At 54.6% G+C, this 16,104-nt stretch overlaps 6 protein-coding genes across 6 annotated transcripts; 4 read left to right on the forward strand and 2 right to left on the reverse strand.

The window, feature by feature from the left end:
• Positions 1–391: 391 nt before the first annotated feature.
• Positions 392–1,974, reverse strand: PODANS_5_8990 (uncharacterized protein; the record flags this gene model as incomplete). Its single annotated transcript, XM_001904682.1, has 4 exons — positions 392–1,322; positions 1,389–1,753; positions 1,822–1,872; positions 1,933–1,974. 4 exons carry the CDS (start codon positions 1,972–1,974, stop codon positions 392–394), a joined length of 1,389 nt encoding a protein of 462 aa, XP_001904717.1.
• A 1,752-nt stretch (positions 1,975–3,726) lies between these two features.
• On the forward strand, positions 3,727–5,053 carry PODANS_5_9000 (uncharacterized protein; the record flags this gene model as incomplete). The annotated part of the gene is made up of 3 exons (XM_001904683.1): positions 3,727–3,828; positions 3,891–4,047; positions 4,119–5,053. 3 exons carry the CDS (start codon positions 3,727–3,729, stop codon positions 5,051–5,053), a joined length of 1,194 nt encoding a protein of 397 aa, XP_001904718.1.
• Positions 5,054–6,285: 1,232 nt separating this feature from the next.
• PODANS_5_9010 (uncharacterized protein) lies at positions 6,286–9,129 on the forward strand (the record flags this gene model as incomplete). The annotated part of the gene is made up of 1 exon (XM_001904684.1): positions 6,286–9,129. The coding sequence occupies one exon, from the start codon at positions 6,286–6,288 to the stop codon at positions 9,127–9,129; it is 2,844 nt and encodes a 947-aa protein (XP_001904719.1).
• A 1,306-nt stretch (positions 9,130–10,435) lies between these two features.
• PODANS_5_9020 (uncharacterized protein) lies at positions 10,436–11,444 on the forward strand (the record flags this gene model as incomplete). Its single annotated transcript, XM_001904685.1, has 2 exons — positions 10,436–10,562; positions 10,639–11,444. 2 exons carry the CDS (start codon positions 10,436–10,438, stop codon positions 11,442–11,444), a joined length of 933 nt encoding a protein of 310 aa, XP_001904720.1.
• Positions 11,445–11,662: 218 nt separating this feature from the next.
• Positions 11,663–14,073, reverse strand: PODANS_5_9030 (uncharacterized protein; the record flags this gene model as incomplete). The annotated part of the gene is made up of 2 exons (XM_001904686.1): positions 11,663–12,483; positions 12,546–14,073. 2 exons carry the CDS (start codon positions 14,071–14,073, stop codon positions 11,663–11,665), a joined length of 2,349 nt encoding a protein of 782 aa, XP_001904721.1.
• Positions 14,074–14,496: 423 nt separating this feature from the next.
• Positions 14,497–15,834, forward strand: PODANS_5_9040 (uncharacterized protein; the record flags this gene model as incomplete). The annotated part of the gene is made up of 1 exon (XM_001904687.1): positions 14,497–15,834. One exon carries the CDS (start codon positions 14,497–14,499, stop codon positions 15,832–15,834), a length of 1,338 nt encoding a protein of 445 aa, XP_001904722.1.
• Between the last annotated feature and the right edge of the window lie 270 nt (positions 15,835–16,104).

Raw genomic sequence — 16,104 nt, forward strand, 5'->3', positions numbered from 1 at the left:
GATCACCTCTCCCATACAACATTGCAAAAACGCCGCCAAGATATGCTCTTTGCAAGTGACCATGAAAAGAAAGTGACTTCTTTCTCTGTTAATTCTTTTTTTCCTTTCCCATTTGATCTCTTTTTCCATGCAAGCCAGATTTCCCGATTCGTTGAGGTATATCTCCGTGATCCCAAGCACCATTACTTTTTAGATGCTATGACACAAAACAAAAACCATGACCCATAAAATAGAAAAAAACCCCGCCCTCTACCTTTTGTTGAACAGGTGGCAAATTATACGCCGGATATCATTCCCCTTCCACATAATTTTTGAAACAAAACACTGACCCGTTTAAAGGCCAGCGTCGACTCTCCAGCCCTCAACGGGGAGGGGGAAGGTGGAGGACCACTCAGCGATCTCCTTCTTGAGCTCGTTGATGCGGGGAACCTCGCCAGAGGCAACCCTGGCCTTGAAGTCCTTGAGCTTGTTGGCCTCCTTGGGGAGAGCAGCCTGGACCTCCTTGCAGAGCTTGATGCTCTCGTCGATATACTTGGCGACGCGCTCGAAGTCGGCCTCGCCGAAGCCACGAGAGGTCATAGCAGGAGTGCCAATACGGAGACCACCAGGGGTAAGAGCGCTCTTGTAGCCGGGGACGGTTCTTGTTGCAAGTCATGTTGATCTGCTCGAAGAGAGCCTCGACACGGGCACCGTCAAGAGCGAAGGGGCGGAGGTCGAGGAGGACCATGTAGGAGTAGGTACCGTCAGAGACGAGCTTGTGGCCCTGCTCCTTGAAGACTCTCTCGAGGGTCTTGGCGTTGGCAACAACCTTCTCCTGGTAAGCCTTGAACTCGGGGGAGGCGGCCTGCTTGAGGGCAACGGCAAGAGCGGTGATGGTGTGGTTGTGGGGGCCGCCCTGGTGCCCGGGGAAGACGGAGAAGTTGATCTTGTCCTCGAGGTCGTAGAGGGTTTCCTTGCCGGTCTTGGCATCAACGGAGCGGACGCCCTTGCGGAAGAAGATCATGGCACCACGGGGACCACGGAGGGACTTGTGAGTGGTGGTGGTGACGACATCGGCATACTCGAAAGGAGTGGGGATGACGCCGGAGGCAACGAGACCAGAGATGTGGGCAATGTCGACAACGAGGTAGGCACCAACCGAGTCGGCAATCTTGCGCATGCGCTCGTAGTCGATGAGGCGGCAGTAGGCCGAAGTACCGGCGACGAGGATCTTGGGGCGGAAGAGCTGAGCGTTCTTCTCGAGCTGGTCGTAGTCAATGATGCCAGTGTCAAGGTTGACACGGTAGGGCATGGTCTCGAAGTAGGTGGAGACAGCAGAGATCCTAGGGAGGCCCATGTTAGCTCTCTGTGGGGTAACGTAGATCCGGGGAAAGCTGGGAAATGCTTACTTGCGCTGGGGGGTCTGGTAACCGTGGCTCAGATGGCCACCGTGGGGGAGGTCGAGACCCATGAGTCTGCCGTGAGGAGGCATGATGGCCTGGTAGACCTGGAGGTTGGCAGGGCTGCCGCTCAAGCACTGAACGTTGACACCCCACTTCGCGGGGTCGAGGTGGAAGGCCTCAAGGGCACGCTTCTGGCAGAGAAGCTCGATCTCGTCGATGTGCTGGTTGCCGCCATAGTAACGAGCGCCGGGGAGACCCTCAGAGTACTTGTTGGACATGGGGGAGCCGAGGGCATCGAAAACGGCGCGGGAGGTGACGTTCTCGGAGGCGATGAGGATGATGGACTCGCGCTGACGCTGGATCTCGTGCTTCTGTAGGAGGGGTCAATGCTGCTGTTCCGGCCATGTATCGAGGCTATTCAATTCCAACGGAGGCGTACCATGATCTCAGCGACCTCGGGGTCAGAGTCCACGAGGGACTTCTCGAGGAGCTAGAAGCGGTGAGTCAGTAAGTGAGGTCTTCATCATGGGAATATAGTCTGTTTACGAACCTGCTTGTGCTCCTCGGAGAGGGCGTATGTGCTGGAGGCCATTGTGTCTTGTGTGTAAGTCGGATGACTTGGGGGATGATGGTAGGAATTGAGTTTGGTGATGAGGAAAAAGGAAGAGAAAAAAAGTTTGAGAGTGAGACGAGGATTCACAGGGTCTTTGTCTTTCTTTGGCGGGGGGCCGTCTGGAGGGGGGATCGGAGGGAGGAAAGAAAAATTTGGGAACCCCCACTTCGTGACTGAGCATCAGTTGCGGAGCTTTGCAGCGGAAAGGAGGGGCAACAGGGGCGTTTGGAGGGGCTTCGGTTGGGACCTCACGGACCTGCAACACCCAGCCAGTGTCATGCCAAGCTCATCATGCATCTATCGAAGTCTACCATGACCGAATCGGTCATATTCGGCCACTTTTCCACAGCGATCTCGGTCCTCTGTTCCTGATGTTTGAAGGTGGAGGTTATCTTGGGAGTCTTGGCCATCTCTCTATAAGACTTTTACGATGGAACTACTGTAGGTAGGTATGTATTCTGGTCACTACTACAGACGCCAATTCGATGTGGTATCGCACTATGCGGTCACCCACTTCAGAGAGATCTACGCACCACACCGCATGCACCGACAGACCGACCGTCCCGACGTCGCTACACTGGAATGTCTGTCGTGAGTCTGGCCCGGGATCGGGACCGGAAAATCGGATCAAGGTGGAGTTGCGTGCCGATATCTCGATCCGAACAGTTGGGAGTCATTGGCTGTCTCTGACTTACACCGGTGAACCTGGGAATGGATAACGCGTCATCTTGCCATAACCCACTTGTAATCTGATATAGGGGGGAGTGAAGTCTCTCTCTTAAGAGGGCGTCGCGGCCTATAGATAATTTTTATACTCCATCTTTTATTTTTATTGTTCATAAGGCTTCACACTCGCAAACTCTACACCGGAAAGCCTGCTTTTCAGACTCTTCGAGCTGACCTCTCAGTGGATTGAGCGCCAATCAGACCAGGGTGCCATCAAGGTTCTTGCCGCGGCTCACCGTGGCGAATGCCATCCATCAATTCAACAATCCATTCAACGACACACCGGCTGATAGTTTCGAAGAATGATGTGCGCTCGGGAGCCTGTTCGACAGGTCACGGGATTGACTATTAGATGAGGCGGACAGGTCGGACAGGCGGACTAGGTGGACAGTTCTGCACAGATGGGCTGGCTATTGCTGGCTGAATGGTAATGGAATCCCCGGAAGCGAGAGTCACAGTTGGATGAAACGGTCAGCCAAGATTCCCAGACGACCTGCGTGATCAATCCGCCCAATCGTTGCCATGGTTGCCGTACAATACCACTGTAATTACGATACATCTTGTGCCTGGCCGCTGCTTCCCCGCGCCAAGACGTCATGAGGCAGGGGAGACCACAACGCAAGCGGAGGTATCACGATACCCGATACGGTTACTCTGTATTTCTCACCGGCCCGTCCGTCGTCAGCAGCGCCACCCTGCCTCTCAGTCTGCCGCCTGCCACAACAAGCCAAGGCTGCGTGGCCAGCCAAGCAGCACCCCAGGCCCCAGGACCACCCCAGACCCAGCAACCTTCGTCACCGTTAACCTCTCCCCATCCATCTCCAACTGACTTGCTCCAACTCTCTTTCTCCTCCCTCCCCCCTTCCATTTAACATCAGTCTTTTGACTGCATCCATTTTCCATCAACACCATCGCCCACAACCTACCTCCACACCCGACCGACCCGACGCTCTCTTATCACCACCGTCTCTCTTTTCCCGCAACCCGCTTATCGGACTGCCCAACATGAAGGGCGCTCTTCTTACCGCAGCTGTGCTGCTCGGAGCCGCTCAGGCCGGTGGCACCCACAAGCTCAAGCTCAAGAAGGTCCCTCTTGCTGAGCAGCTGGTATGTTTTTATCCATTTTGGAATGTCTGCGACAGTTGTTTGCTAATGCTTGTCGTGTGCAGGAGGCGGTCCCTCTCGAGACTCAGATGAAGCACCTCGGCCAGAAGTACATGGGCATCCGGCCTCAGCAGAGCCATGCCAATGCTGTCTTCCAGGGCTCGCTCGCCGACCCTAAGGGCATCCACCCCGTTCCCATCTCGAACTTTATGAACGCTCAGTGTATGTGCATCCATCAAATGACGCTCTGCGATAAGATGGAAATGGCGCCATACTAACCCGTGCTGCGACAGACTTCTCCGAGATTACTATTGGTACTCCTCCCCAGTCTTTTAAGGTGGTCCTGGACACGGGAAGTTCTAATCTTTGGGTGCCGTCGGTGGATTGCGGGTCTATCGCCTGCTACCTGCACTCCAAGTATGACTCCTCTGCGTCTTCGACCTTCAAGGCCAACGGGTCTTCGTTTGAGATTCGGTACGGCTCCGGGTCGCTCAGTGGTTACGTGTCGCAAGACACCATGACTATTGGCGACATCAAGATTAAGGAGCAGGATTTCGCCGAGGCCACCAGCGAGCCTGGTCTGGCCTTCGCCTTTGGCCGTTTCGATGGTATCATGGGTCTCGGTTTTGACAGAATCTCGGTGAACGGGATCGTGCCCCCCTTCTACAAGATGATTGAGCAGAAGCTCATTGATGAGCCCGTGTTTGCTTTCAAGCTTGCAGATACCGAGGGCGAGTCCGAGGTTACCTTTGGCGGTGTCGACAAGGACGCGTACAAGGGCAAGCTTATCACGATTCCCCTCAGACGTAAGGCCTACTGGGAGGTGGACTTTGACGCCATCTCCTATGGTGACGACACTGCTGATCTCGAGAACACCGGTATCATCCTCGATACCGGCACCTCCCTCATCGCGCTGCCCAGCCAGCTCGCTGAGATGCTGAACGCTCAGATCGGTGCCAAGAAGGGCTACACTGGTCAGTACACTGTCGACTGCGCCAAGCGTGACTCGATGAAGGATGTCACGTTCAACCTTGCTGGCTACAACTTCACTCTCGGCCCCTACGACTACGTCCTCGAGGCTGGCAGCAGCTGCATCTCGTCCTTCTTCCCCATGGACATGCCCGAGCCGGTCGGACCTCTCGCTATTCTGGGAGACTCCTTCCTGCGCAGATACTACTCTATCTACGACCTTGGCGCCAACACTGTCAGCCTTGCCGAGGCCAAGTAGTACAAGCCACGGAAGTCGCTTTCCATCGACGACCCGGCCAGGAGAAAGAAGAATAAGGGCGGGAGACCGTGATGACAGGATGCCAGGATGGTATGGGATGGGATGGGATGGGATGAACAGCGCAGGGATCGGAGTTGGTTTCATTTTTATTTTTTTTGCGGTTGTGGCTTTGGTTTGATCAGTTTGTATTTTTGCTGTTTTTGTCGTTTCCGGAGTTGGCACAACACACATCATCATCAATCAGTAATGCGGCGGATGGAAACTGTACCTTACACGTCCAAAGCAACAAGTTGCGCACAGAGTAGTGTTTTCCTTTTGTAAAGTAATCATGGGATAGCAATCCAGTAGAACATATTACTGCATTACTTTTACTTTACTTTACTCGGGAGTGTACTATGCTCCGTACTTCCGTAGTTATGCTGTGCTCCGTGTCATCCATCTGTCTGATGCTGCGACAGATGCAGCCAAATGCCAAATGCAGAGTGCAGTGCTGGGCAGCAGGGGCTTGGGGGGGGGGGGGGCTGGTCACGTGCCGACCTAAGGGAAAAGTGCTCCACAGACTGGACGGAAGGGGACTAGTGTGGATAAGCCTCGCGCTGGCTTTTCGTAAACCAGTCCTCGGGGGTTGAGTTTGAACGACGGCCCTCCGCCATCACTCCTCAGCCCTTCGCAGCCTGCAACAGACAAAAAATAGCCATCGGATGCCGAGTGCCGCCCCAAGTCTGACTTGAAATCCAAAGGGCACCCCTTTCCCCATCCCGTGCTCCTGTTTTGGATGAATTTGGCCCGTTGAGAGCGCGCCCGTGGTGCAGACGACAAAAACGTTTTGAGAAGAGGCTGCTTGCTGAGGGTACCGAGTAAGCTGCTTGCTTTGCTGCCGCTTGGTGCTGCTGCTGCTCTCCCTTTCGCGAACAGGAACACGCGAATCGCGCGACAACTTGCAACCCACGCAGCTAAAAATTCACCCACCTTTTTTTTTGCACACGGCCAACCATCCCACCTCCCGGGGGTCCATCACCACCTCGACGGGTCTACTCATTCCCCGCCAACCATGGCTACGCCCGACGTCGCCGCGCCGAGTGTCAACGGCGTCGCAGCTTCGTCGCGTGCAGACTCGCCCGCAGACTCAATTAATTCCTCCACCAAGCGGAAACGCGATGCGAACGACGACCAGCAGGACCACGACGACAAGAATTCCAAGCCCCAGGTGAACGGCCTCCAAAATTGCCACGATGATCAATCCCTCATTCGCGACTTTTTTGATGTTTTACAAAGGTATGCGCTCTCTTGCCTTGTATCAATTGCTGTGCCTTCATGACAGCACCGTTGCTTCGCATCTCTGCCCTTGGCTACCCTGGACCACTGACCTCATTCCCATCAGCCACGACAAGACCACTCCAGCCATCCTCAAGCGCCATCTCCAAGTTCCCGCCCCCGACGGTGAGCCCTCCCTCAAAAGAGCCAAGTCCGAGGAAGACGAGCCGACCACCATTGCCGACAAGGTGTCACAGGGGGCCTACCGAATTCTCGACGACCTGATGTGCGATCTCACCAAGGCGGTCGAAGACCAGGTAAAGGAACTCAAGATTGAAGATGGTGCTGCCAACGAGGACGTCATCAGCCAGACGAAATCCTTCAAAGCCGCGGCTTTGGAGCTGTACCGACGAGAGCTGTCGTACCCCAAACTGCCCCAATCTTTACCGGCGGTGCGACCTGGCCAAAAGGAAACAGGATCTGAGGGTAGCTTGGTCTTGTCGACGTTTGGTCAAGCCCCGAATTTAAGGCCACTTTTTACCAGTCTGCAACATCCTGCTTCACCCGATGGAGTCGTCAAGCCCTTGGGAGACGGGCAGTTGCCTAACGGAGTTACTGCGACCAAGATTCACCCAGACGTGTGTGCGGCCAGCGACAAGAATGCCCGTTCACTGACACTAGGAGAGCTGTTCCCTTCCCCAAGAAACCTCCCACCTCTGCAACCACCAAAGGCGCCCAAGAACACCACTAAGAGCAATGTTCTTACCTTTTACCACCCCGAGCTTACCGAGAAATCCAAGTATCGTTCTGGCACTTATTTTTCCCAGCCCCTCTCCACTGGACACTGGCTGGATTACAGCAACGCGACACCGGCCATTCACGCCAAAACCAAGCAGCGCGAACGAGCCCAGAGCTTGGCAGGGGTCAAGCCTTCCTCAGTTGAGCTGGAACTGTCGGAAATGGAAGCGCTTTTTCGAGGCGCCTTCTCCAGCTTCGCCCCGAGCAAAGATGACTCGGCTGCGATTGTTCCTTCGAGCCTCATCAGCCGGATTTGGTGGCAGCGGGTTGGTCGACGAAACTTTGAAAAGATGAACGAGGAGGCGTTCGATGAGAAGGAAGAGGAGAATGCTGTCAATCCCGCTTTGGTAACCGAGATTGACGATGATTTGGTCAAGGAAGCCATTGAGAATTGGGATTCTGTGGTTGTTGACCCTACTTTGGATGAGGTACTCGGAAAGAGGTCGGATGGGGAGAAGGAGGTGGAGGACCTTCTCGACGAGGTGACTGACATGATTGAAACACTATCCTCTTTCCAGCGGAACCGCAACCTGACTGTACCGACCAGTCAAGACCGGTACTCAGCCGACCCCAACAATGGCGATATGCTGCGCAACGGCAACGCCTCGCAACAGCCAAGTGAGGAGGAAATGATGACGTATGAAACGCTCAAGGCACAGCTTGCCTTGATCATCCAGAGCCTGCCTCCCTACGCCGTCGCTCGTCTCAACTCGGACAGGTTGGAAGAGCTGGCTGTCAGCACCAAGATTGAGGTTCGGTCGGATGACTACAGGGGTGTCATGGAGGAGGATGAACCAGCACGCCTTGCGCGACAGGCCGCTCAAGCTGCAACAAACGCCGTCCAGCGCCAGGCGCACAGGACCCCGAGCGTTTCTTCCGCCACATATGGCAACCACCAATATCCCGGTCAGTTCCAACCGTCGGCCCGTCCCATCGCCAACGCGCAGCACTTTCCACAAACACCGGTTCGGCCTCAGCAGAACATGTTCCCGCGGGCCCCGTCTACCGTCCCGATCCCGCAGCCGCATCACCAAGTCCAACCCCGCCAACCGCCCCCTACCCAGTACAGGCCAGCACCGGGGCCGCAAATGTATGCACCGCAGCTTGCCAAGGCCCAAGGGCCCTATGGCCATTCTGGTGTTCCTCAGCCCTACGTCAACAGTCCCACGCAGCAACGGATGCCACAACCGCCGCCGCCACCTCATTCTAACTATATGGGGCAACAAGGCACCCCTCGCTATCCCCAACAGGGTTACCAGCAAAGCTTTCCCCAGCATCAGCAGATTCACCCCCAGCATCAACAGCACCCGCAACATCAGCAGGTGCCACACCACCAGCCGCTGGCTCAACATGCACCGCAGCACCCACATAACCCGCAGCACCCGCCACAACATGGGCAGCAGGCGCCTTTCCCAGCCTACGCTAATGGCGGACCTATGCAGCGGACTATTTCTCCGCAGATTCCACAACAGAACCCATATGGACAATCGCCAACCCCACCGCAACAGCATCAGCAACTACCCCATGGGCGCCCACCTTATGGACCTGGGACTCCTGGGATGCCGCCCAACAACGTGCAGCAGCGCGGGCCTTATCCTGCCTCGCCAAACATGATGCAAGGGGGCAACAGACCGTCTTCGAGCCTCACTGGCTTTGCAACCGTTATGCCCGAGGTACAACAGCGCCAGGTCATGGAGCAAGCTCGCGCCAGAGCGGATGCGGAACAGCGTGTGAGTGGACACATGGGCAAGGTTGCTCAAGGCGAAGTTGTGGGCTTGGCAGGGATTGGTCTCGGTGGGCAGATGGACGTCCATAAGATGGCAGCCGCCAACAAGATGCAAATAGGCAACAACGGGGCGTCACCAGGGCCCAAGATGGCCATGCACCAACCAAGTCCGACGCCTCCCATGAATGGCACACAGACACCGGTGCCCGTACCGCATGTTCCCAGCCCGATGCAGGGCGTTGTTCCAACCCTGAGCCCCGGACCTCAGGGGCCCTTTGTCAAGCCGGCCATGCCTTGAAAGTGTTCACCAAGGGTATAAACAATCGAAAGAAGTATATGCCTCTATCCACATGGAAACAAAGCATTTGATGGATGGGTTCCCAGAAGTGGTGTATAAAAGGGGAAAGCGAGAGAGAGAGAGAACGTTCTCAATGATGTAATGGATGGATGGATGGATGGATGGGAAATAGATAACCACGAGGAAAGATGGGGCTCGGAGAACGGGAAGTGTAATATCATATTCTTATTTTCTGTTTCTTTTCGTAGGGAGGGGCAGGAAAGCGACAGGCAGGAAAGGTTTTTTTCAAGTCGGAACAATATCGGGCTTTTCTTGTGTGCTTTTCTTCTCACCTTGATTTTGTTTCTGTTAGCGGACAGGGCAAGAGGCAGCGGCGTTTTGGAAAAAAGACTTTTGAGCTGTTCATGAGCGGAAACTGGCACTGCCTTGGTTCAAAAGGGAGGGTGGTTTGTTTTATCTAAAGACAGTGCATTATTATCTATGATACTTTTTAAAGGGCGTAGTTGCTGGATGTATGGGTGGTAAGATCTTTTGTTGCTTGAGTTGAATTGCCCAATCAAAAGCTGTCTAATAAACCAACTTACAACTTGGGCAGTTGAACAGATGCCAAAGAATTGAGTCTATCTGGCACATGTCCTGAAAGACTCCAACATGATGAGTCAAAATATCTATCCCACCAATTTCTTGCTCCTTGCCAATTTTCTCTTTTAACTCCTCTCAAAATCTTTAATTCCATTCCTTTATATCTTTAAATCTTATACATTCATACATCTTCTTTTTCCCCTGCTCGAGACTGCCTTTTATATTTCCACCACCTCAATGAACCCTTCAACATGTCGAAACCCCACTCCCCAAAACATTCCAGCTTCGAATCTTTATTTTATCCTTCATTGATCAATCTGTTACCTCCAGGACAACACCAACAGCCATATCTTCGTCAACCAGTGTTATGCATCTACCCCGATATTGAAACCCCAAAGCACGCCATCAGCCCCCTGTCCTCGCCTGCCAGTTCAGGTTCCCCACACTCTCTCTCACTCAGGTCCTCCACAGTTCGTTTACCCCAAGGTACAGAATAGATACAACGACCCCACACCCCACCACCACGTCTTATAAACGGCCACGAACCCGAGACCGGCCCTTTTTTATTTTCTGGGAAAGATAACACACACCCATTGTGATTTTTGCAGGGCCGGACGGTTGTCGTTGTTGTCGTTGTTGTTGTCGTTGTTGTTGTCGTTGTTGAGAGCCTCTTCTTCTTTTTTTCTTTTCTTCTCCTTTTCCAACAAATTCAGACTTCATAAAGATGGCCGCCCCAACAACCCCCCAAGACCTCGCCCTCCCCGAACCTGCCCCCTCAAGCGGCGGCGCATCCCAGACATTCAAAGATTTGTTTTCCGGCGCAGCAGGCGGAATCGCTCAGGTCCTGATCGGTAATGAACCCCCCTTCATAATTCAACAACTCTTTTTCTATCCATCCCCGTACTAACCTGTTGTTGTTTACTCAAGGCCAACCCTTCGACATAGTCAAAGTCCGCCTCCAAACCTCCACCCTCTACCCCTCCGCCCTCGCCGCCGCAACCTCAATCTACACGACCGAAGGCCCCCTAGCCTTCTACAAAGGAACCCTCACCCCCCTCCTCGGCATCGGCGCCTGCGTCTCAATCCAGTTCGGCGCCTTCCACTACGCCCGCCGCCACCTCGAATCCTCCCTCCCCTTCTCCCAATCCCAACTCTCATACTCCCAATACTATTCCGCCGGCGCCTTCGCCGGAGTAGCAAACTCCGTCCTCTCCGGCCCCATCGAACACGTCCGCATCCGCCTGCAAACCCAACCCCACGGCCCGGCACGTCTCTACTCCGGCCCGCTCGCTGCGTCAGACAGCTCGTCCGCCAGGGGGGGGGTTACCCACGGCCTCTACCGCGGACAGGCGGTCACTTTGATCAGAGAAGCGCAGGCGTACGGGCTGTGGTTCTTGTCGTTTGAGTGGCTCATGAATTCGGACGCGAAGCGCAACAGGGTCGACCGTAAGGAAATCCCGAGCTGGAAGGTGGCGCTGTATGGTGGGCTTGCCGGGGAGGCGTTGTGGTTGGGGAGTTACCCGTTTGATGTCGTCAAGTCAAAGATGCAGACCGACGGGTTTGGACAGGGGCAGCAGAGATATAGGAATATGAGGCATTGTTTCGCGCAGGTTTGGAGGCAGGAGGGGATGAGGGGGTTTTGGAAGGGCTTGGGGCCGACGCTGCTGAGGGCCATGCCTGTCAGTGCGGGGACGTTTGCCGTGGTGGAGATGACGATGAGGGCTATTAACTAGATGAAAGACAAGAGGAGAGGGGAGTGATGGGAATGCTCCTCAACGGGCTCGGATCCACCACGTCAAGGAGTTGGGGAGTCTTCAACGAAAGCGAATGTATTGCATGTTGGTCGGGATATTGTACACCAAAGGGTCGGATGATATCCATTTGATTTTTATTTTTCCCCCCCCTTCTCTAGATTTCTAGCCAAATGAAGCGATTTGTTCTTCTTCTATTCCTACTCGGCATTCTCAACCCTCCTCCCCAAAATCTGCCTCGCATTCGCAGCCGTCAAGCCCCCATCCGCAACCCCGACCTCCTCCAGCATCTTCTTCGCCTCGGTATTGTCTGTGTAAACCATGTCTGTGGCCTTCTTCAACGTCATTCCTTCTCCCTCGAGCGGCAAATTCAACAACCTGACCGCATCACTCAGGCTCCCCAAGGCACTCGACCCATCGGGGATATACCTCTCCACCACCCCCTCAATCGCGGCCAGATCCCTCGCAAACTGTGCTGCGCCTGAAGCGGTGAACTTGTGCGACATTAGCACCTCCGTCCAGAGAATATCATTCAGCTTCTCCAGCGCCTGCCGCCAAACCCTGCGGAAGGGAGCGGTCCCCAGTGCCCGGGAGAGGAAGTCGAGGTCTCGTTTGAGGATACGGAGTGGTTCATCTAGTTCGGCCGTGATGGCTAGATTATCAACCTCGTCCGAGATGGTGGTCCACTGTGCGCGGTGGAGGTAGGCTCTGAAGATTTTGTGGTGGGAGCTGGCTAGTGCTTCCGACAAGAGCTTTTGGGCGGTTTGCCTTCTCGCGCTGTAGGCGGCGATGGTCTCGTCAAAGAGGACGCCATTGTCATTGTCTTCTGTGCCGACAACAGCCGAGGTGCGGTTCCGGACGTGGTCGTAGCTCATGCCGCCGGCGAGGTTGCTTTGGTCTTCGGTAACCTTGGCGCGGCTTTGGAGTTGTTCCCACATGGTGATGAAGAACTTTTTGCCTGTTAGCTTTTTTCGGGGGTGAAAAAAAGAAAAAGAAAAAAAAAAGGAGGGGGAAAGAATACCTCTTCGTTGCTCCAATCTTTCAGCGCATTCACCACATGATCCGCACTCCCATAGACCTTACACAACGTCTCCAAAGCCCCCGTCCCCTCCAATGCAGCAATCTGCTCCTTCGTCACCCCAAACGCCCTCCCTACCGTAGACGTAATGCTCAAATACGCCTCCAGCGTCCCCCTCAAGTAGTCATGATACTCATCCAGAATAGTAAGCTGGATATCAATCAGAAACCTCAACTTGTGCGAAAACCTCCTCACCCTCTCATACTGCGTCGTGACGCTCTTCAGCAAATCCGTCACCCTCACCGCCGCAAACGTCGGCTTCGTCTTCCCCACCCCAGCAAAATCATAGTCGATCATCCTCGCATCCTGAGTCTTCATGATACCCTGGTATCTCTCGAGCGCAAACTGTTTTTCGGCTTCCAACCAAGTTCTAAAGTGATCTTGCAGGACTTCCGAAGTCAAACCCCCCCATCCCTCCTCCACATCATCATCCCCCCCATCATACGCGAACCCTCCCCTCAACGTCTCATCAAAACTCATGAGCTGCCCCATCAAGCTGCTCAAAAACGCCGCATCCCCCCTCGTAGCCTCAAGCGTATCCCTCACCTTCTCCCTCACCACCGGCAACATGGCCGTAATAAACCCACACACCGGATCCATATACACCATCCTTTCCCCCACCCCCGTCTCGGCAAACCTCGCCGCCAACACCCCGCCAAAATTATCCCTCAGGAAATCCTCCCATTTCTCCAGCAAGGCAGTAAACCAAGGGAAACAATGCGCCCCAATCGCCTGCGGCGCACTGGTGGGTTTATCACTCATAAAATGAAACCTAAACTCCTTGACAAATATCTGGGCCATTACCTCAAACGGTAAAAGGGTAACCACCGTCGGTGAGTAGAGAACTTCAGGTACCTGAAGATCAATCAGCTTCTCAAAACAGCCAAGCCATTCCTCATCCACTTCTGCATTGTCGGGATCAACGTTGGGCCATTTCCTAGCTTTGAGAACCGCTTCCAGCTCGGCGGACATGGTGGCTTTCATCTCGTCCCATAACGTCTCTGTGACCCCCTCGACAAAGTTAACCAGATGCACCGCTGCCCCGTCTGCATTGTTTTGCAGCTCCTTGAGTCTAAGACAGAGCTGCTTGAGCTTGGTGTACGGCTCCAACGCCTGCTTGGGAGACTCGGGGAGGTGCGATCGGGCTTCCTGGCGGAGTTTGGCCACGTCTTGGAGGAGGAGGAGGTATTTGTAGGCTAGGTCCACCTTGCGGAGCTGTCCCATCGGTGCCTCGAGGCGTTTGATTGCTTCGTCGGGGGCGTCGGAGGAGGCGATGATCTGGAGGCGGACGTCGATGGAGGATTGGAGGCTTTGGAACTCGTCTATTTGGGCCATGAGGGCGTTTTGGCGGTCGGATTCCGACTGCCTAGCCTGGGCGAGGGCGGCGGTGGCGTCGTCGAGTTGGGATTGGAGCTGGGAGCGTTGGTGTTCAACCGAGGAGAGGAGGGTGTCGAGGTGATCGAAGTCGGTGGTGGATTGGAGCTTGTCGTCGAGGTAGTCCTCGAGGCGGATGTCGTGTTCCATGGTCGTCATGGTTGCTGGAAGAGATGTCAGAGCTGTCGTCGTTATAGAGGGATGTTAGGTTGGGTAGGAAAGTGAGAAGCTCAAGGCTGTTCAGGGTGACATGTCCTGAGCTTGGATGGCAGGTGGGGAGGTGGAGCTTGGTGATGTGGTCGCAGCTCCCAACGGTGGGCGTATTTTACACCGTTTACGAAATCTGGCGTAATTACATCCGATAATGCCCCGCCGTGACGACATTAATTACCATTTGCCGGCCGGGATTTTCGAGGCCGAGAACTTAGAACTTCCCCCGAAGCTGCCGTCCGAAAATAAAATCTTGGGATTTCTCCCTGGACCCTGTTTTCCGTTTTTCTCTAGGTCCGAGGGCTACTCGGCAGCACATATCCCACCACCATTCCAATTGGCTCCTCAGTCAATCCCCTCAATGGCCCCAACATGAGGCCCATTCTCCCCCATCTCGGCTTCGCTACCCGCAGCATCAGCACATCCCTCGCCCAGGTCCCACGACGACCCCTCCTTGCGCAGGGTCGCAACCCCCGGCCTCATCGTGGGATTCAAACCACTCCCTCCCTGCTCCGCGCAGACGGCGGCGAACCCAAGACGCCCACCAAACCAACTCCCAAGGAAGACAAAGCCCAAGATGAAAGATCAGACAAGCCCAACAACCACCAGCAGCAAAAGCGCCGCAAGCCCCCCCTCCGCAACTCCCTCCACCGCGTGGCCATCGTAGCCCAAAAAGGCAAACCCATCCCCCAACCAACCCCCTCCGAAAAAGCCCCCGACGCAGCAGAAGGCTCCTCCACCATCTCGGCCGTCTGCGTAGCCGACTCGTTCGACATGGAAAAAGTAGTCGATATCCTGTCTAGTCACAACTTCACCCTCGACCCTGACAACTCGGGCTTTGAACTCTCCGAAGTCGTCCACGCCCGCGGTCTCAACAACGGGGATATCTTTGTCTTCCCCTCAGGAACGGTGGTCACCTGGGCGCTCCCCCCTGACGTGGTCAACACTCTCGCGACGAAACATTTGCTACCAGCAGCGGAACAGCCTTTTGTCGAAAACAAAGAGGTGGAAGACCTCGAGTTCGTCGCCGACCCAGAGGCAGAGGAGTCAAGGGTGAATGGAGACGTAGTAGTCCTCGGCACAAGAAGGGAACTCGAATCCGGCGAGGGGCTCGACACAACCCTGGCCAAAATCGCCTTTTCATCCGGCCTGGCAAGGAGCACCAAGCTGGCGGTGCTGGAGTCCTCCCTGACCCGCTACCTCGAAAGCACTCGCCACATCCCCGACCGGCTCTCCCAGGGGCTCCGCGCCCCGCTGTCGAGAGATTTAATCCTCAAAAAGGCGGGCGAGCTGTTGAACTTGAGGAGTCAGCTGAATCACTACAACGACCTGACGGACTCCCTGCCGGATATCTTTTGGGATACCGAGGAGAAGCTGGAGACGTATTACGCCAAGATTGGGAAGGCGCTGGATGTGGGGGTGAGGATCAAGACGTTGAATGACAAGATGACGTATGCGCAGGAGGTGATCAATATGACGCAGGGGGTGTTGGATATCAGCGAGAAGATGTCTAGCGAGGCGCACAGTACGAGGTTGGAGTGGATTATTATAATACTGATTGCGATTGAGGTTGGGTTTGAGCTGAGGAGGTTGTATATGGAGAGGGGGGAGGACAAGTTTGAGGAGAGGGTTTTGGAGGAGGTGAGGGGGTTGAGGGAGGAGGTCAGGGGTTTGAAGGGGGGTGGGAAGGGGGCGGCGGCGGCGGCGTGAGATTGGAAGGTTTTATATACAAGTTTTTACACAACTACTGTTTAGACATGATACCCAGCTCTTTTTACAAATTCTATTTTCTGGCTCAAAATGATTTGACGGAGAAATATGATGCCCAGTGGTTGATGATAAGCAAGGTGTGGTTTGTCGGGTCTCCATAGACATGTCATACATAATCACATGAACCATAGAACAGAATCTGTTGAACAGAAAAAAAAACGAAAAAAAACTTGTAGTCGCTCGCTATATTGGTATTTGTATCTGTATCCC

This window comes from Podospora anserina, chromosome 5 (genome assembly GCF_000226545.1).
Source record: "Podospora anserina S mat+ genomic DNA chromosome 5, supercontig 9".
NCBI lineage: Eukaryota > Fungi > Ascomycota > Sordariomycetes > Sordariales > Podosporaceae > Podospora > Podospora anserina.